At 52.2% G+C, this 19,744-nt stretch overlaps 1 protein-coding gene across 3 annotated transcripts; it reads left to right on the top strand.

Moving 5' to 3' along the window:
• The first annotated feature begins 299 nt into the window (after positions 1-299).
• MB (myoglobin) lies at positions 300-17,474 on the top strand. Of its 3 annotated transcripts, none has more exons than XM_012434301.2 (4): positions 300-353; positions 5,205-5,307; positions 13,247-13,469; positions 16,814-17,474. In XM_012434301.2, exons 2-4 carry the CDS (start codon positions 5,213-5,215, stop codon positions 16,958-16,960), a joined length of 465 nt encoding a protein of 154 aa, XP_012289724.1. In that variant the 5' UTR covers positions 300-353; positions 5,205-5,212; the 3' UTR covers positions 16,961-17,474. The 3 variants fall into 3 exon arrangements, with proteins under 3 accessions (XP_012289724.1, XP_064224023.1, XP_012289723.1); XM_064367953.1 differs by lacking the exon at positions 300-353 and adding an exon at positions 624-861; XM_012434300.2 differs by lacking the exon at positions 300-353 and adding an exon at positions 4,969-5,108.
• Positions 17,475-19,744: the final 2,270 nt, after the last annotated feature.

Below are 19,744 nucleotides of genomic sequence, written 5' to 3'. Positions count from 1 at the left end.
GTGGGGTTGGGTGGCTGCGGAGGTAGGACTGGGCTCTGTCCAGATGACAGGTGGATGGCGGGGCTGGAGGAGCCACTCTGAGCCTCCGAGGCTGGGCAGGGTGAAGGGACGAGGCAGGCCAGTGTCCCGGGCCACACCTGTTGACTGGGGGATTAGGATACTGTGTTCTTGCCAGCCCTCTTCCAATAAGCCCCTCTGGGCCTGCAGGGAGAGGAGGAGCCTTGCCATGTAAACTGTATTTTTAGTTCCCTGTGCCTCTCTCCGGCTGCTATAAGACACCTCTCCCCACCCCCAGCCCTGGCCGCTTGGCTGGAGGCTCTGTGAGGACAGCTGGGGAGAGAAGGGAAGTTGTGGTCAGTATGACGGTGCTAAGGGACTGGAGAGGAGCAGCCTGGGGGGCGGGTTCTGGGGTCTGGAGCAAGCTTTGGGGTCCTGCTGGCCCATCAAGGGCCTTGAGCAGGTCCTGCAACCCTCAGGCCCCAGCTCTGCTCTGAGTCCTGGTCTGGCGCCGGTCCAGGAGGGTAGACTCTGCCAGGGAGCACAAGCTAAGCTGGGGGTGGGGTGGGAGGGCCTGCTGGCAGAAGGGAGGCCCTGCCCAGCCTGGCCTGCAAAGGCTGGTTCCCAGAAGGAGGAGGAAGGGAGTGGTGGAGACCGCGAGGACTCCCGGCTTTGAGGAGCCAGAGTTCTCCTTCTTGCCACATCTTAGCTCCCCCCCGGTGGAGTCTTAATCCCAGATTTACCGAAGGGAATTGTCAGCTGTCCAAGGGCTAGCAAATTCCCAGGTCACTTAGATTGCGTTTTCTGGCCATAAAAGTAAGGGAGCCAGGTGCACAGCTGCCTGGGGGACTCTGGCCTATGCAGGTGGGTGCTGGACGACCCTTGCTACAGCGTTCTCTTTGTGTGCATGTGACTAGAGGTGAGAGTGGCTGGAGACTAAAGATCGCAGAGACTGTCTTTCTCCAGCCCGAGGCCCCCGCCTCACCTTGCCTGGGGAGGGTGCTCAGTGAAAGTCTTGGGATGTTCAGTCTGGACAAGAAAGGTCTTAGATGAGCCTGCTGCTTCTCTTGTGAGACAGACTCGGCTGGGCCTCTCTATTCCCAAGGAGCCAGCGGAGCCACCATGAGGGAGTGACTGTGACATGGAGGCATCTTTTGGTTCCACACGAAAAAGAATTTTTAAAGCTTTAGGTAGTGAGCTCACCATTCCCAGGAGTATTCAAGCAGATACCAGACGATTATCTGCAGGGAAAACTACATTCAGTGGGAAATTGGACAAAATATCGTGGAAGGCCTCTTTTAGGCACAAGATGCTACGGCCCTATAATTCTAGACTTCTCTGCCTCTAGCTCTCTATGAGTCTAGAATCTAGAACCCCAGTTTTTCAGGTGGTGAAAAGTTGAAGATTTTGACACTCTAGAATTTTAATTCTGGGATCTCAAGACTCCAGAACTGGGAGCACAGAGGATGATTCTGCAAGCCTCAGTTTTGGATTCAAAGGATTATGTGATAGAAAAGGGAAAAACAGGAGGCCTGACTTGGTGGGATCCAGTTTTCCCCATTGGGTGTCAGACTAACGTGCCCTGCATATGTGTGTGTGCGCGCGTGTGTGTGTGTAGCATGAGTGTGTAAGGCTGCAGAAAGTTTCGCATACAAAGGCAGCCTGGTTTTCCTATAATGCATCTGCAGCTTCTCTGCGCGGGCCATAATGAAGGCTGCCACAGGGATAATAATAGCCCCCAAACAGAGCTGGTGGCTCCAGGTAGCCATGGCAACTGCGAAGTAACGCTGCTCTGTTGTAGAGATGTGTAAGTACAAACAGATGTCGGTGCCTTCCCATTAGCTTAAATGGTAAAACTTAAAAGGTCCATCTACTTCAAAGCTACAGGTTTCCATGAGCACGCTGGTTCATGGGAGCGCCTGCCAAGCAGATGATAGTTTCATATTAAACACTTCAGCGTCAGTAACGGGTTGATGAGATTTTAAATGCTCAGGCTGTCCCCAGACAACTCAGGAGGCCAGAGATAGGAGAAGAGCTGGGATTCGAGTAGTCATTCGGGGTGTTCTGAGACTCTCAGGAGGGCACCGGGCATTTGAAAACCGCACTCTGCATCTCAATCACCAGGAGTTTCGAATGTGTCCCCCGAGCCTTCCCCAGCGCACAGGGCAGGTGGCCCTGGGTCAGGTGTGGCATGGCTCAGTGCCATCACCTTCTTTCTGCCCTCCCCTCTAGCATCCTGGGCTCACCCCCAGCGAGTGACCAGCAGTAAGAGTCAAAGCTTCCGAGGGTCTGAGACTGGGGCAGGCACTCTCAAAGTTGCCTTTCCTTCTGAGGCTGGGCCTGGCAGACTGGGGCCTCAGTACTCGGCTGTTGCATGAATGAATGAACAAAGGAACAAACAGATGAATGGCTGAATGAATGAATGACAGCCCCTTTGACACCTCCATGGCATTTTTAGCTACTCATTTTGTTACTGCTTCTTCCACTGCTAAAGAGATGGGCTCTCGGGGGTCGGCTGGCCTAGCATTCGGGGTTGACCTCTGGAATGGTCACCACGGAAGGGGACACCAGATGTGCAGCCAGTGCCTCTGACCCTTTTGGTCGTTAGGAGTCAGCTGCCTCAGTACACAGGACTCATTGAAAAGAGACACAGGGCTCCTACAGGGAGTGGAGGCTCATGGTGATCCTAGAACCATCACAGGCCAGGCTTCAGAGACCCGCACAGAAGGCGTTCTCACGGAGTTGCACTGGGCAGCTCTAAGTTTGGGGATTCTTTGAATCTGACTCTTTTTCTAGCTACATTTCCTACCTGTCCGATTCTTACTAGACATCCCTGTTCACGTTCTGAAGACGGGATCTAATTGGCAAAGCTAGCAGACGTTGACTATTCAGGAAGTCCGTGGCTCCTGACGTCGGCTTTCTCAGCTTGGTTGTGACTGGCAGCAGGTCTGGGGGAGAATCGAGTGCCCAGAACTTGACTGGCTACACCTGCGCCTCAGCAGGGGCGGGGCAGGGCAGTTATCTTTAAAAAGCTGTGTAGGTGGGGCAGTCCTTACTCACACATCCAGTGCAGACCCAGGACGGACCAAACACTGGCTTCTCCTTTCTGAATCTCGCCTCCCACAGCTATAAGGTGGGGTGGTGCTCGCAACCTCCTAGAGGTGTTGTAAAAACTAGATGTCATCTTGCCAGGGAGGTACTTTGTAAAGTCCCGTGCAGATGGAAGGAAGGGCCCGTGACTACCTTGAACATAGCACTCAGTAAACTGTACAGTATTTTCATTCCTCTTAGTTATCTCCCTAAAGAGACTCTGAGTTTCTTGGACACAGGAATGTGTGTGTGTGTGTGTGTGTGTGTGTGTGTGTGTGTGTGTGTTTAAAGATGGGGTTTCACCATGATGGCTAGGCTGGTCTTGAACTCCCGACCTCAGGTGATCCACCCACCTCAGCCTCCCAAAGTGCTAGGATTACAGGCATGAGCCACCACTCCCAGCAGGAATGTGTTTTATTTGATTTTGTTGTCCTCAGCATGTAGCAGTGTCTGACACACAGATGGGTGGATGGATGGATGGATGAACAGATGGATAGATGGAGGGATAGGTGGTTGTGAATGGATTAAATGAATAGATAGATAAATGGAGGGAGGGATGATGAATGGAGGGATAATGAGTGGATGAATGAAAGGTTGGGTGGATGGATAGATGGATGGATGGAGGGAGGATGGATGGATGAATGAGTTGATGGATGGATGGATGGATGATGGATGGATGAACAGATGGATAGGTGGAGGGATTGGTGGATGACGGATGGATAGATGGAAGGAGAGAGGGTTAATGAATGGATGAATGAGGGAATGGGTGGACGAATGAGCTGATGGATGGATGGGTGGAGGATAGATGGATGGATAGATGAACAGATGGGTAGATGGAGGGATTGGTGGTGATGCATGGGTGGGTGGATGGATAGATGAGTGAATGGATGGATAGACAAAGACGCTGGATGGATGAAAGGATGAATAGATGAATGGATAGATGGATGAATAAGTGGATGGATGGAAGGAGGGATGGATGGAAGATAAGGCTAATCATCCTCCACTCACTTTCTTTGCAAGACCATCCACCTGTTTACTCAACAAACATTTATGCAGTTCAAACTTGGCACAGAGCACTATGTGAGGCCCAAGAGCTACAGGGATGAAGAAAATGGAGCTCCTGAAATAAAATAAGGGAGACTGGCTTCCAGGGTTCAAATCCCAGCTCTGCCAGCAACTAGCCGTGCATCTGTGATGTTTCCCTACTTCCTCTCAATTAATGGAGATAATGTCAGTACATATCACATAGGGAGGTCTCGGGGGATTAAATGAGTTACCAAATGCCAAGTGTATGGGACAGGGCCTGGCACCCAGCAAAGTCTCTGTGAGTGCTGGCTGCTGTTATCCTAATAGAGAAGCTGGCATGAAAACCAAGAAATAGGACTCCCCTTGGGAAGCAATGCAACAGGAACCCACACAAAGGAAAGGAGGAAGCAATTAGTTGTGTCTCAAAGGAGTATGGCAAGAAAAAGTTTTCAGATGGAAACCTTTGGGCAGGATCACGAAGCCAGGAGTTCTTTAAGAGATGGTGGACTTGCCCAGGGCCAGCTGGCTATAAGCACAAAAGCATCTAGTTCCTTTCTGTCACTTCTGGCGGGGTGAGGGGTCTCTGGCAAAGGGGCAGACGGTGCGTGAGAGGCTGTGAAGGGCCAGGACTGTCCTGGGGCCAGCCGGGGTGCCTGGTGGTCAAGCTTAGAAACATGACAGGTCCTCTTGGGAGGGCTGACCGCAGGGAGCGTTGGGTTTCAGGCTGCTGGCATCGGCCTCAGTGGTGCCCTTGCTGTCTGCTCTGAGAGTCCAGACGGTGCCCAACCTCCTCCTCTTCTTTCAACACACACAACCACCCCATCCCCCTGTGGCCTGAGCTGTCCTGCCTCGCCACAATGGCACCCGCCCCAAAATAACTTCCCATGTGAGGGCTAGAGAAAGGAAAAGATTAGACCCCTCCCTGGATGAGAAAGAGGAGGGCAGGGGAGGGGAAGACTGAGCCATCGAGTGATCTTTGTCAAGCACCCCGGAAGGTATAAAAACGCCCTTGGGGCCAGGCGGCCTCAAACCCCAGCTGTTGGGGCCAGGACACCCAGTGAGCCCACACCTGCTCTTTCTGTCTTCTTCAGACTGCACCATGGGGCTCAGCGACGGGGAATGGCAGTTGGTGCTGAACGTCTGGGGGAAAGTGGAGGCTGACGTCCCAAGCCATGGGCAGGAAGTCCTCATCAGGTAAAAGGAAGAGATTCCACTGCCCCTGCCACCCACACCCTAAGATCAAGGGTGGAAAGTGTGCACCGGGGTAGACCTGTCGGCTGCATTAGCTGAGGGTGTTAATACCCTCACTTGCTTTTTCTTCACTTTAAAGTGTCAGGGATTGGACTCAGGAGAGGGAAAAGGATCCATTTCAGGCTGATGCCAGCAGCTGGAGGAGGCCTGGGAATCAAACCTTGGATGCTCAGAGTCCACCAGGAAGAATTTTAGAATTATAGACGGTCAGAGTTAACAAGGGCTCTGAGAGATTGTGTCCAGCTACCTCTCTTACAGGATGGGGACAAAAAGAGACTGAGAAGGGGAGGACATTTTCAGAGTCACAGCCTGTGAAATGCTGTTAAAGTGTCAAGTCTAAGAGATGGCCTTCACGGGGAGACACATCTGGTTCTAGATTGGACTCTGCCACTGAGCAGCTGGGTGGCCTTTGGGAGGGTGCTGAACCTCTCGGAGCCTCAATGTCCTCTCCTGTACCGCGAGGGGGATAGCCTGGTATCTATGTCCTAGAGGAGAAGTGACAAGGAAATAAGATGATGCACGCGAGACGCCTGGCGTAGTTCCTGGCATATACCGAGTGCTAGAAATGTTAGCAGCTATTACAGATGAAGGCCAGACTAGGGACCTTTCAAAGCATTGCAATTAGAGAACAGAAGATAGAGGCTCATTAGTGGCCTTTGGCGTTGGGTGTGTCTCCAATTTGGGAGCTTGGAATGATGTGGTCTCCGAGTATATCCTGCCTTTTACTGCAGGGGATTTCGGAATACACCCACGAAAACAAAAATCTGAGTTCTGTGAATAGAGGGTGGCTGCGGTTTGTACGTAGACTCTCATCTTCCCGTTGCCTTCCATCCCAAATGGGGCTACGCTCTTCTCTTTTCTTCTCTGGGTCCCTTCCCTCATGTTCTGGGCTGGTTCCGTCAAAAGTCTGATGGGTTATGAATCACCATTTCTCCTGGGAGGACGCGGGCTCGGGGTTTGCCGGAAGTGATCGATTGTCTTTGGTGCTTTAATTCGCAGATTCGTTTCTCCTTATTGGTGAGCCAGCGCCTGCTTTCCTCTTCCACTCAGTTTTCCTTTGGGTCTCTTTTGGGCTTTCCCCATTTGCAGCTTCTGTCTGCCTCCGGAGCGTGGCTGGTCCTGGAAGCTCCGTTATCTAAAATTTGAGCCCTTAGTGTCTTTGCTAGAAACTCTTGAGGAAGGACGGCTGAGTATTCTGTTGACTATAATGGCATTGTGGTGTGTTCATTATGTCTTTCTTCTCCTGTGCCTGTCAGCTGGCTGTAACAGGCCCTGTTGGATTGCACAAAATGCTCCTCCCACCAACACACACACACACACACACACACACAAATTGACATCAACTCCTGGGCCACCGATTTGCCGTGTGACCTTGGAAAAGTCTCTCCATCTCTGGGTCTTCTTTCTTTGTTGGTTGAGTGAAGGGATTGTCTTCCATGGTCTCTGAGATCTCATCCCACTGTCATGTCCTAGAATGCTCTGAGTCCACGATCCTCCTTTACTTTTGGAGAGGAGACAGGACAGTCGGGCATGGAGGTAGGAGACCAGAGTTTGCAGAGCAGAGGTCTTTCCAAGGTGATTTGGGAGCTGCCATTCCTAAGGCAGTGACTTGGACGTCTTGAAGAAGACTCAGGTTGTTGCATCATCAGGGAGATTCAGGGAGGCTTGCCAGGGGCCAGGGGCCAGGGATAAGACATGATGCCTAGAACTGCCGGCCCCTGGAAGGTCCCAGAGGCCTGGTGCCCTGTCACGTCTTATGCTGTGGGGCATGCAGAGACCGCGCCAGCTGGTTCTGCCTTCTCAGTGTTTGAGGAACAGGAAGGATGGCCTCCCAGCGGGCAGGGTGGAGAGGGCTCATGCCCAGAGCTGCAAATAACCCCCACAGGAGTTGGCATCTTGGCTCTGTTCTGGATACTGACTCTGGACTTTCTTCCTGACCTTGAGAGGTTATGTCTCCAGTCTTCTGATTGTAAAAGAGGGCAAATTCCGTTAAGCCCAATCTGTAAAACACGGAGGGCTTTGCTACAAGTAACATGAACATAAAGTTCTAGAACACAGAAGCTGGAAGGTCACTTGAAGATTCTGGCTCCAGGCGCGGGAGCTTCAGAAGAGAGGGGCTGCCGCGTGGGCTCCACACTCCTGTTTTTCCTTCCTTTACTCAAACCTTTTTTGTTTTATTTACTTTGGCATCGTGTTTTGGAGCAAAGGATTTCAAGGCCATAACATGTCTGAAAATCACCGCTTCTCATTACAGGGAGGAACTGGGCCTGAGAGTCTCCACTGGTTAATGACAGCCACAGACAGGAGTGAAAATTCCTGGGTAACGGTGATGATAGTGATGACGGTAGAGATGAGGAGGAGGAGAAAGACAGCCACCATGTACTCAGTACATACTGATTGCTGGGCTCTGTGTTAAGTGTTTCTTTCACTCATTGAAGCCTGACAGCAACCTTATGAGGTAGATGTTATTATGATCACCACATTTAACAGAGAGGTTAAGAAACTTACCTAAAGTCACTCAGCAAGTAAGAGAGGAGCTGGAGGCTGGGTGCAGTAGCTCACCCCTGTAATCTCAGGACTTTGGGAGGCCGAGGTGGGCGGATCATATGAGGTCAGGAGTTCGAGACCAGCCTGACCAACATGGAGAAACCCCATCTCTACTAAAAAAAAAAAATACAAAATTAGCTGGGTGTGGTGGTACATGCCTGTTAATCCCAGCTACTTGGGAGGCTGAGGCAGGAGAATCGCTTGAACCTGGGAGGCGGAGGTTGCAGTGAGCCGAGATGGCCCCATTATACTCCAGCCTGGGCAACAAGAACAAAACTCCATCTCAGAAAAAAAAGAAAAAAAAATAGAGAGAGGAGCTGGAATTCAAATTCTAGCAGCTTGGATCCAGAGTCCTTGCTCTTTGCTTTTTGAGACCGAGTCTTGCTGGGATTACAGGTGCGCACCACCACGCCCAGCTAATTTTTGTATTTTTAGTACAGACTGGGTTTCACCCTGTTGGCCAGGCTGGTCTCTAATTCCTGACCTCAGGTGATCTGCCCGCCTTGGCCTCCCAGTGTGCTGGGATTACAGGCGTGAGCCGACGCACCAGGCTCAGAATGTTTGCTCTTGACTGCTGTGCTATTCTGCCCATGACCTTGCCACAGTCAAGGCGGGCTGCCATGCACAGTCTGGTTCTTTTACTCTAGCAGAGCAGGGGTGGTTTTCATGGATCTGAGCATGTGCTCCATGTTTCCTGTGGGTGTCTGATTGGGCCTCAGTTCAGAGAACAGCAGGAAAATGACCTCCCTTCTCTCTGACTTGGCCTGAAGATGTGTCTGATGAACCAAGCTCACCGACAGCAGGGTTGAAGCTGGATACACAGGCAAACGGGGCTTTCTGAAATACTAGAGGAAATGCCCTCTGTCCGTTTCCACGGGGTGAGGGGCTTCCATCTGCTCATTTTCTGGGTGGCTGTTATCAGGCACATAATCCAGGGGAAGGGCCTTCTGTGGCTGCCTGTAGGGGGCGCTCCTAGCTGCAAGGCCTGGGTCCACGGGAGGCAGGCAGCTGTGTATGCTGGAATAATCTGGCGGGCACAAATTAGCCCAATTCTCCTCTGCTGTTTAAAGTAAATATGGGGCAGGGTGTAGTGTCTTGGCCTGTAATCCCAGCACTTTGGGAGGCAGAGTGGGAGGATCACTTGAGTCCAGGAGTTCAAGACCAGCCTGGGCCACAGAGTGAGACCCCCTTCTCTACAAAAAAATAAACAAAATTAGCCGGGCATGGTGGTGTGTGCCTGTAGTCCCAGCTACTCGGGAGGCTGAGGTAGGAGGTTTGTGCCCAGGAGATCGAGGCTGTAGTGAGCCAAGATCACGCCACTGTACTCCAGCCTGGGCAACAGAGCAATACCCTGTCCCCCCAAAAATATTAATAAAGTAAACATGGACTCTGTCCCTGGCTGTCTGGTGCCGAGAGTGGAAAGTAAGGCATTGGTGAATCTTTTGGAGGAATCATCTAGACCTACCCTTTTGGTTTACATATGGATGAGCCAAGATCCAGAGAGGCTGAGTGACTTCAACCTCACAGAGCCCATTGGCGCCAGAACTGGGACCAGAACTCAAGCTTCCATAACTGTCCGTTCTTTGTTCTCTTCCCTAGATATTGGAGGGGTGGGGAGCAGGTCCTAACATGTCGGAGACCCCCAGCTGCCTTGCGTCCCAAATCCTTGACCCTGTTCTGCCCCAGACAGTCTCCATTCAGCGTCCTGACCTTGGGCCATCGCCTGTGCATGCCTGGTCTTCCATCTGTCAGGCAGGAGTTCAAGGATCATTGTCGCCAGATAATAATAGTCAGGAGCTCAGGGATCCTTGGACTAAAGGTGTCAGAGACAAGCTGTCAGTGACGCACGAGGATTTGGACAGGATCCTGGGGTGAGGTGGCGAAGTTGGGCACGGTGGTGGACCATGCCCAGCATGGGGGAAGGGAGTGTATGTGGTTCAGGCTTATGTGTGTGTGTGTGTGTGTGTGTGTGTGTGTGTGTGTGGCATGTGCTGGGAGATATTTACATGTATTTCTGTGTGAGGGTGCAGGCCCACATGTGAATGTACACACACATCTGTGAGAGCCCACACGCACGTACACTTGTGAGGTGTTGATGCATTTCCATGTAGGTATTAGTTCGCATGTAAATATCTTTGTATAACAATAACAAAGCCTGAAGAGTCATCAAGAGTGTAGACGTGAAGCCAGACTGCCCAGGTTAAATCCCCAGCTTGTCGGTCTTTCAGTGCCTCTGTTTCTTCCTCTGCAAAATGGCATCTACCCCATCAGGCTTTTAAAATGAGTTAACATATGTCCGCACTGTGAATGTAAAGTAACACATTGGTATGAGTTAGTATTGCTAGTACCTTTGTTTTTTGTTTTTTTTTTGAGATGGAGTCTCCCTGTCACCCAGGCTGGAATCCAGTGGCATGATCTTGGCTCATGGCAATCTCCGCTTCCCGGGTTCAAGTAATTCTCCTGCCTCAGCCTCCAAGTAGCTGGGATTACAGGCGCCCCCCCACCACCACCACGCCCGGCTAATTCTTTTGTATTTTTAGTAGAGACAGGGTTTCACCATGTAGGCCATGCTGGTCTCGAACTCCTGACCTCAGATGATCCACACGCCTGCACCTCCCAAAGTGCTGGGATTACAGGCGTAATCCGGCAAAGTGTGCATTTGTGCGTGCCTGTGTGTACATATTCGAAGTTGAACGTAGCAGGTTATTAGGCCTTTTCCAGATGGGAGATTTGATTATTGATGAAATAATAAGCGTGTGAGAATGGTGTTGAGAGTGTGTTTCTTTGGATAATAAAATAATTGTGTGTTCAGAAAGGGGCTGGAATTGCCGATCTCAAAGTCCGTCCAGTCCCGGGATCCTGGATTCCTAATAAAGAGTGTGTCCTGTCAATAAAATCAGCAATTCACCTGCTCCAAGATTGCCTGTGTCCTGACACGAACATGCAGACGGGGTGTGAGCCCAGCCCCAAACCCACTGGGCCAGGATGATGAAACCTCTTCCAGCTTTTCCTTCTCCTCTCTCCTCTGCTGTGGGGAGAAGGAAGGAAGGACCATGTGTCTCGTGCTTGCCCTGTGCTTGAGGAGGAAATAAGGAAGGAAAGGAAAAAACTCAAGGCTCTGTCCTGCAGAGAACAGCAGTTGAGCTTCCTGCTTCTCCTTCTGCTGACTGTGACCTTGGCAAAGAGGCGTCCCTTCTTCCTTCCTTCTTCCTTTAAGTGAGATCATAATAGTATCTACTTCCCAGGGTTGCTGTGAGGACCCAGTGAGTTAACACACGCAAAGCACTGAAAATGCTCACACCCTTAGCAGGTGCTCTGTGTCAGTTCAGTGCTTTCATTAAAAATCACAAACCATCTCTGACCCTGACGTCCAAACTAGGCTGCCGAGCCTGGAATGGGGGGCTGAAAACAGGAAGGAGAAATGCAAATTCTGCAGTTCAGGAGTACGGGTCATCAACTGCTCAATGACAGGACGAGAAGCTATGGCAGGTCTCATGAAGAAGAGCTGGGGGCTTTAGTTGACCACAAGCTGAAGAGGAGATCATTGGACAGAGGTGGCTCTTAAAAAACATGAACTCATGGCGGGGCACGGTGGCTCACGCCTGTAATTCCAGCATTTTGGGAGGCCGAGGTGGGTGGATCATCTGACGTCAAGAGTCTGAGACCAGCCTGGCCAACATGGTGAAACCCCGTCTCTACCGAAAATACAAAAATTAGCCGGGTGTGGTGGCACACCTGTAGTCCCAGCTACTCAGGAGGCTGAGGCAGGAGAACCGCTCAAATCCAGGAGGTGGAGGTTGCAGTGAGCTGAGATCCTGCCACTGCACTCCAGCCTGAGCGACGGAGCGAGACTCCATCTCAAAAAAGAAAAAACAAAAAAGCCCATGAACTCATTCTCAGGTTGAGGAGCTCAGCGTCCTGGTCACAAAATATCCTCCTCATAAAACCCTGGGATAGAGACTGCGGGGATCAGGTGCTTCCTTGTGACCACTTCTGGGCAGGGTGGCTCAGGGCACAAGGTAGAGTGTGGCCACAGGACACACTGTGTACTGCTACAGGGATGTCATGGAACCTGGAGTCCATGAAAGAGGAGCTTTGCAAGGAACTGGAACCATTGGACAGGAGAGGAAGCGCTGGGCAGACAGGTTGCCCCTGCCAAACATTTCAGGCTGTGGCACAAGGGAAAGGGTGGGAATAGGAAACTGTCCCATTTTGGGTTTGGGTCTGGGCTCTGCCACTGACCAACCACGTGACCTTGGGCAAGCCACCTCTCCATGGTCTTCCGTGGGTAAAAAAGGGAAACTCATTCCTACCCAGAGGGCAGGTCTGACTCCCTTTAACCAGCACTCACCGGCTCGTAGTGAAAAGGGATGAGGTCTAAAGCTGGAGGTGGCTGCTCAGAGTCCCAGCAGAGGCCCCTGGGGCACCTCACTGTGTGCCTGGCAGGAGTGGGTGCTGGTCTGTGGAAGGGCTGGGTCGGGTTTCTCCCACCGGGGCACTTTGCCATCTGCACACTGAGGGGACTGGGAGGTTCAGAGAGTCACAGCTTGCGCTCCAAACAAGCAAGAGGTTTCTGGGTGTGAGGATTGCTCTGGAGTGGAATGGCCCTCACAGGTGGGAGTGAGCCTCCTGTAGCTGGAGGTATTTAAGCAGCTGAAGGACAATCCCTAGGCAGGAAGCTGCAGAGATAGTCGCAGCGTGGACTAGAACTGCTGTTTTGGTCACTCAGACCTGATTCCAGCCTGGCTTCTCTGGATGGCACCCCTGCAATAATGAGCAGGTGACTTTATGCCTCAGAGCCTCTGTTTCCACATCTGTAAAATGGGAATAATATGAGTGACTCAAAAGGGAAACACAAGTTGAGTCTATTATGGAACCTGGCACGTAGTAGGTGCTAATCTAGTCCAGGGTCCTTCAGCTTCAGTGCTCCTGGCCCACCCACGATGCCACTCAGCCATTTCCTCTCTAGGCAACTTGGGGAAAATTGGAGTGAGGCCAGCGAGCAATGCAAAGATGCTTTTTTCCTTCCTGCCCCTCATAGTAAAGAAGATGACAATGATAATAAAAATAACAACAGCAAGCATTTATATGACACTCACCGTGTGACAACACCCTGTTGGTACATAGCACGCATTATCTCACTTAATCCTTTAAGTTATGGGACAAGTTATCCCCATTCCTTGTATGAGGAAGCTGAGCCACAGAGAGGTGAAGTGAATGGTCCAAGGTCACACAGCTGGGAAGATAGGGAGCTGAACTGGAACTCTAGTCTGGCTGCCCCCAGACCTCACGCTGAGCCTCCCATGTCTGACTTCAGCCCTCTCTGTGCCCACAGCCTCTTTAAGGGTCACCCTGAAACTCTGGAGAAGTTTGACAAGTTCAAGCACCTGAAGTCGGAGGATGAGATGAAGGCATCTGAGGAGCTGAAGAAGCATGGCGTCACCGTGCTCACTGCTCTGGGTGGCATCCTTAAGAAGAAAGGGCATCATGAGGCGGAATTGAAGCCCCTGGCACAGTCGCATGCTACCAAGCACAAGATCCCTGTCAAGTACCTGGAGGTAGGAGGCAGACCCAGGTGGGTGGGAGGATGGTGGGAAGGCCTCGGGGTGGGGCAATAGGATCTGGGTTTGAATCCCAGCTCAGCCACTAACTTGTGGGATGATCTGTGCCACTCCTCTCTGTGCCCTGGGTTTCTCTTTTGTAAAGGGGACTGACACCCGCTTTGCCTTCCTCCTGGGATCGTTGAGAATGAACACATTCAGCACCTTTAATTTAATATGCCAAATTCACATCTTATTTCCAAAGAGGAAGGGGAGAGGGGATATTGGGTGCACACTTGCATCCTCTCCATGGGTAGGTACCATTATCATATTCACTCGATAGATGGATGGGGAAACTGAGGCACGCAGCGGTTAAGTAGCCTGTCCATGGTCACCGAGGTGGATAACGGCACAGCCAAGATTCAAACACAGGTCTCTATTACTGCAGAACCCCAGCCCCTAACTGCTGTTACTGTGAGCATTTGTTACCATGCCTAGCACATGGCATTCATCCTCAAAGTTGCCTCATGGCCAAAATGGCTGCAAGAGCTCCAGACATTTCTTCTATATTCCCAACTGGAAGCAGGAGAATGCTCTCTTTTGAGGAGTTTAAGGAGTCCCAGAAATCTCATCCAACAATTGTATTTTCATCTCATTGGCCAGAATTACGCTCTTCGTAAGACAGAGCACCCTGTCTGCCTGGGAAGCTGGGAAAGGTAGCCTATTACCCCTCCAAATACGACTAGTGTTCCGTTACCAAGCAAGAAGGGGGAAATGGTAATTAGCAGTCTCTGCCCCAGGCAGGTGCCTTTCTCATCCCCATTTTACTGATTTGGAAACTGGTAGTTCAGAGGGGTTAAGTAGCTTGCCCAAGGTCACACAGCAGATAAGCCAGGAGGTACAGTCAGATCTATGATACTCTGGAACCGGGTTCTGAATCCACTGTGGCACAATATCACCCATTGACGGCCACCACCACCCCTCTGTAGCCTCAACCCTTGCACCCTGCCAGCCCAGCTGCTTCACATCCCCAGCGAGAACAGACCACTCTGCACGTGGGGTCATCCCTGCCTCTCCATCTTCTCTCTGCAAATCGCTGTTCATCCTCCAAGGCCCAATGCACAAGCCACCTCCTCCTCTTGGGCCCCCAGGTCCATGAGGTCAATCAGCTACTCCATCTGCCAGCCCCTCCCTGCCCCGTGGCACTTTGTCCTCATTCCCGGCCAGAGCACTGCCAGGCTGTGTTATAATTTGTCTCTTGCCTGGCGGTCTCCCCGTGGGCACTCAGCTCCTGAGGGGCTACCATTTCTGTGTCCCAGTGGCACGTGACGGGCTCATCATACACTTCCGATGACTGAATTCTCTCTCTAGCGGGGGATGAATCTGAGGCTTGGAGAGAAAAACCCATGTTGGCAAGGTATCACAGCCAGTTAGCCACCAGAACCCGGGTCCAACTAGAACACGCAAAATCTGATGCATAATCTCTGTAAAAAATTAAGACAGAGCCCTGGTGTCTGCGCTTCTCCCATGGTGGACCTTCCTTCCTCACCCTTCGTAAGACGGTCTCCACCTCACCTGTGGACAGACCGTCTCTCAGAGGGACTGAGGGGCTGCACAGAGTGGTGGGCGCCGAGGGTGTTTTCATTTCTCAATTATGCAGCGGCCCTATTCCATGGTTTTTTAGTAGATATGAGTGGCTCTGCTATGGACTCCAGATTGTCTGAGCTGGGGATCCAACCAGGTCATCCGGGTGGGTGAAGTCACACATGGGGTCGGGGCAGAGGTGTCCCTGGAACTTGGTTCTCCCAAGGTCTCTAAGGACTGGGCTTTCTTCCTGACACCATGAGCCCCTATTTAGTTGTGTGACGTTTGTGAAATGGAAGGTGAAGTTAGGTGTCTCCCTCGATGCCCAAAGGTAGGTGTTTGTGGAGCGGTCCCTGTTTCCGAGCAGAGGGGTTTCCGGGGTGTTGATGCTTCTGAGCCTCCCTTTGCACGTCCCACCCCCGACTATCCCTGCTTTATGTCACTTGCACCCTGGGGCTCTGAGAAGACGAGAAACCCAGCCTCGGTTCGGCCACTGCTTCCGTCCCCAGCTCTGGCAGCGGCCCGTCCACAGCCTTCTGGGCACAAACCCTCCACTTTCTGTGTGACTTCGGTCTGGCCACTTGATTGCCTCCTCTGTGAAATGACACTCCTTGCTGCACCGGCCCGGGCTGTGGCTGGGATCAAATCTGGTTAACTGTTGAGAAAGCACAGTAGCATTTTACATCCACGGGTCTTTCCATCCTTAAAGCAGCCCCATGCTACCTCTCCGTTTTCCCATTCCCATCTCCGTTGTCCGGGCAATGAGACCGTGGGTACTAAAGCAAATGGCGACACTGAGGCTGAGAGCAGACGTTCTCCATCCTAGGGGCCAGCCGTGGGCCTCATCCCTGTCGTCCTCCTCTCTCTCCTTCCCTCCCACCAGTGTTTCTGTGGTTGATATAAAAAATAGAAGGCTGTGCCCCCAAAATAGGGTCTTTAAAACAATAACCATACCAAGTCATCAAATGCAAAAATTGCATACACACAAATGGAAATAGTTCCTTTCTAGAATTTCTGATCGCAAAATCCTGAATACAATAATGAAATCTGAGCATTTCCCTTCTTTTCTGCTGCCCCCATGTGGGTGGTGCCCTGAGCTCTCGCCTGGCCTCAGTGGGGTCCACGTCCTGATGAAATGGAGGGGGCCGTGTGTAAGAGTGTGGGCTCCGGAGCCGGCCCTCCTGGGTTTAAATGCCCCTTCCATTTAACCCCCCTTGCCTCAGTTTCTGCATCTGTAAATCGAGGGTAGTGGTAGTCTCTACCTCATGATGGTGGTGGGGATCAAAGGGGTCCATCCATGGACATCACCCAGAATCTCACCTGGTGCATAGAAAGTGCTCAGGCCGGGTGTGATAGCTCATGCCTGTAATCCCAGTACTTTGGGAGGCCGAGGTGGCAGATGACGAGGTCAGGAGTTCAAGACCAGCCTGGCAGTATGGTGAAACCCCATCTCTACCAAAAATACAAAAAAAATGAGCCGGATGTGGTGACACATGCCTGTAATCTCAGCTACTCAGGAGGCTGAGGCAGGAGAATCACTTGAACCCAGGAGGCAGAGGTTGCAGTGAGCCGAGATCGTGCCACTGTACTCCAGCCAAGGTGACAGAGTGAGACTCCATCTCAAAAAAAAAAAAAAAAGAAAAAAAAGAAAAGAAAACAAAGTGCTCAATACATGGTTCTGGAATAAAGAGAAAGTGGGGGGCGACCTGACTCCCATCTGGGTTTCGGTTTGTCCCACCCCGGTGACCAGCTTTTCTCCTCACCCTCCCTGCACACAGTTCATCTCGGACGCCATCGTCCACGTTCTGCAGAAAAAGCATCCTGGAGACTTTGGTGCCGATGCCCAGGGGGCCATGAAAAAGGCGCTGGAGCTGTTCCGGAATGACATGGCCGCCAAGTACAAGGAGCTGGGGTTCCAGGGCTAGGCCCCTGCCGCCCCCACCCCCACCCGCCTGGGCCCCGGGGTCCAGGGGAGGCGGGGTCTGATCTCACGTAGCCGTGTAGTTTGCTTCTGAGTGTCTGCTTTGTTTGGTAGAGGTGGGCAGGAGGAGAAGCTGAGGGGCCGGGGCTGGGATGCCGAAGCTGGCCTCGAGTGCCCAGCAGTGGGCCTCCGCGTGGAATGTCACCGCCCGGGAGCTGGGAGCGGCTCTTGGCTCACCGTGTTCTGCAGGGTTTAGGTCGGACTTCATCGTCCTTGTTCTAAATCCCACCCTATTCTTCCAACCTCCAAACTGGCTGTAACCCCGAATCCAAGCCATTAACTACGCCTGACAGTAACAAGTCTTTGACTCATCACCAGTCCCTTGAAGGCAGCAGAACGTCCCTTTCCCGTGAGGAGGAGATCTGGGCCGGGCAGGGCAGCTGGGGAAGCGTTTGAGCATCTGGAACATGTGTGGCGGGGACTCACCTGGTTTTAATAAAACACCCTGCAACACCTCAGTCTCTGTCTGACATTTTTCATCTCCTAGAGTAAGCGACACCCCGACTGGCACCAGTATCAAGGAGGAAATGGGGGGAAGGGACATCCTGGGTTTGTGTGTGCAGAGAGCCTCAGGGAAGAGGAGAAGGGGCGGAGGAGAGGCAGGAGGGTGAGAGGGACAGGAGCCCACCCTCCTTAGGCCACTACTCAGAGGCAGGCCCAGTGCAGGGCATGGGGAAATGGAGGAGACAGCCTTGGCCCAAGCCATGGGATCACCTTCTCCTGGTGCGGGAGGCAGCGAACGGACCTCTGCAATACGAGAAGAGAGTGACAGGTGCACCGGGCTGTGGGAACCCAGAGGAGGGGGACAGGACCAGGGAATGGATCGTCATCATGGCTGCAGCATCTTCAGTAACATGGGAAGGTCACCCGGCTAGTCAGTGGCAGAGCTGGGACTCAAACTATGGCCTGGAAGGCAGCAGGGACAGCAGCCAGGGAGACAGCCGGGCAGCCAGCCAGTGGCAGCTGCTGACCTTCTGGCCACCGAGAAAGGACAGACACATGGGGAATAATTTACAAACACAGGCCGGGAGACAAAATCCGTATCTGCAAAGGCAGAGCGCATGCGTGGAATATCTAAGTACTGCTGCGAGCGTCAAGAAGAAAAGGTTGGCATGTAACTGAGGCAGCCAGGGAGCAGGCTGCAGCACAGGGTGTGGGAAGGGAACTGGGAAACGGCCTGGTAGGCTGGGACGGCCCAGGTGCCCAAGCCACGAGGGTCCCGAATGCCGCCACGACTCTGGGCACCATCTCTGGGAAGCCCCAAGTTCTGGGCATCATAAATGTTCAGTGGCTCCCAGAACAAGGAACCACGAGCCCCTACCCTTAAACATCTATCTCGGGGCCCAGCCCTCCCGTCCCCCTACCCCATGACAATCCTGACCTCACTGCCCCAAACCTCAGACTAAGCCCAGGCTCACGGCTGCTGGGCAGAGCACAGCTCCTCTGCTGGAGGCGGACATGTCCCAAATCCTAGCACACTGATTTATCAGGCTGCGCGGTGGCACTAGACAACCGCATTAAAGGGGCACCTCGTTCTTTCTGTGCCAGGCCTTGGGAATTCGTATGCTCTCTGAAGAGGTGAGAGAGGAAGGACAGGAGTTCAGGGTGAGGGGAGCGTTTTGATCTTGGAGCCTGGAGAAAAATTCCACGTACTTAGCGAGTCATTCAATTGAACACTCAGGCAATGAGCAGCTCTGCAGAGGATTCGTGTGCAGGATTTAAAGCTGAACGAACTGGGTCCCTGTCTGCAAGCCATTGACAGTCTAGTCAGGGAGACAGATGTGTTCTGATAATTAAATCAGGGCAGAACCCGTTAGGGAGGCAGAGATGCACCCCTACTTGTTATTCACTCAGCATCCATTCAACAAATGTGTGCTGAGCGCAGCAACTAAAAAAAAAAAATTCCAGTGTATGTGCACCTTGGATGCACACAACGGAACTTATTCTTTGTGTGTGTGTGTGTGTGTGTGCGCGCGTGTGTGCGCATGTGTGCACCTGTGACTCCAGGGGACTTCTCTTTTGAATCTTCACTGTGCCTGAGTGGCAGATACTGAATTTCAGTTTATTTGAGATTTTTCTGTGGTTTTGGGCTGATTGCAAGGGTTTCTGTGTGCCAAGTTGTGGTGTGCATGTGTGGGAAGGTGGCAATCTGGTCGTTGCTGTCATCTGTCCCCAGGGGTGACCTCAGGACTACTGCACCCACCTGGTCCTCAGACCAAATCCTCTGCAGAGGAAACTGTGGCTGCTTTTGCCTGGGACCGCCTCCTCCCTGAAACACTCTGCCCCGTGAGGGCTCTGCCTAGAACGTGAGGCATGGCCACAGACCTATCTGAGCTTTTGCTTTTCTTTTTTCCTCCTCTAGGACTCCACAGGGCTTGTGCCAGGTGGCTCTGTACGGTTGTATGGGTTGTGCACTCTACGTGAGTGACGGACCAAAGGGGGCAATAACAGCTGGATGCGAACTGTGCTCCAGTCACCAAGCTGTGCACCCAGAGGGGATGCCTTTTTCTAACCCACACAAGGTGCTCCGTGAGCAGGGACAGAGCTGCTTTCTCTGAGAACCGCCACCATCTGCTATCTGGGTGTTTTCTCTTCATTTCTCTTCTTTATGACAGTTTCGTTCTCCAACCTGGAAAGCAAAAAGTCTCATGATTTCCTCCAAGTCTGTTCTTTCTGTATTTTCCTTCTGCTTCTCTCCAAGTTGACACTGTAAATCCAGGCAACAGAC

Source organism: Aotus nancymaae, unplaced genomic scaffold (genome assembly GCF_030222135.1).
Source record: "Aotus nancymaae isolate 86718 unplaced genomic scaffold, 86718_ANA_hifiasm-v0.15.2.pri h1tg000076l, whole genome shotgun sequence".
Taxonomy (NCBI): Eukaryota; Metazoa; Chordata; class Mammalia; order Primates; family Aotidae; genus Aotus; species Aotus nancymaae.
Note: the sequence above shows the minus strand (reverse complement) of the source record. Positions and strands in the feature narration are given on the sequence as shown.

What these genes read in the sequence shown, in the direction of transcription:
- MB (XM_012434301.2), top strand. Translation starts at nt 5,213, where the DNA reads ATGGGGCTCAGCGACGGGGAATGGCAGTTGGTGCTGAACGTCTGGGGG. An exon ending in GGGCAGGAAGTCCTCATCAG is followed by an intron (nt 5,308 to 13,246) that starts GTAAAAGGAAGA and finishes CTGTGCCCACAG; the next exon opens with CCTCTTTAAGGGTCACCCTG. An exon ending in TCCCTGTCAAGTACCTGGAG is followed by an intron (nt 13,470 to 16,813) that starts GTAGGAGGCAGA and finishes CCCTGCACACAG; the next exon opens with TTCATCTCGGACGCCATCGT.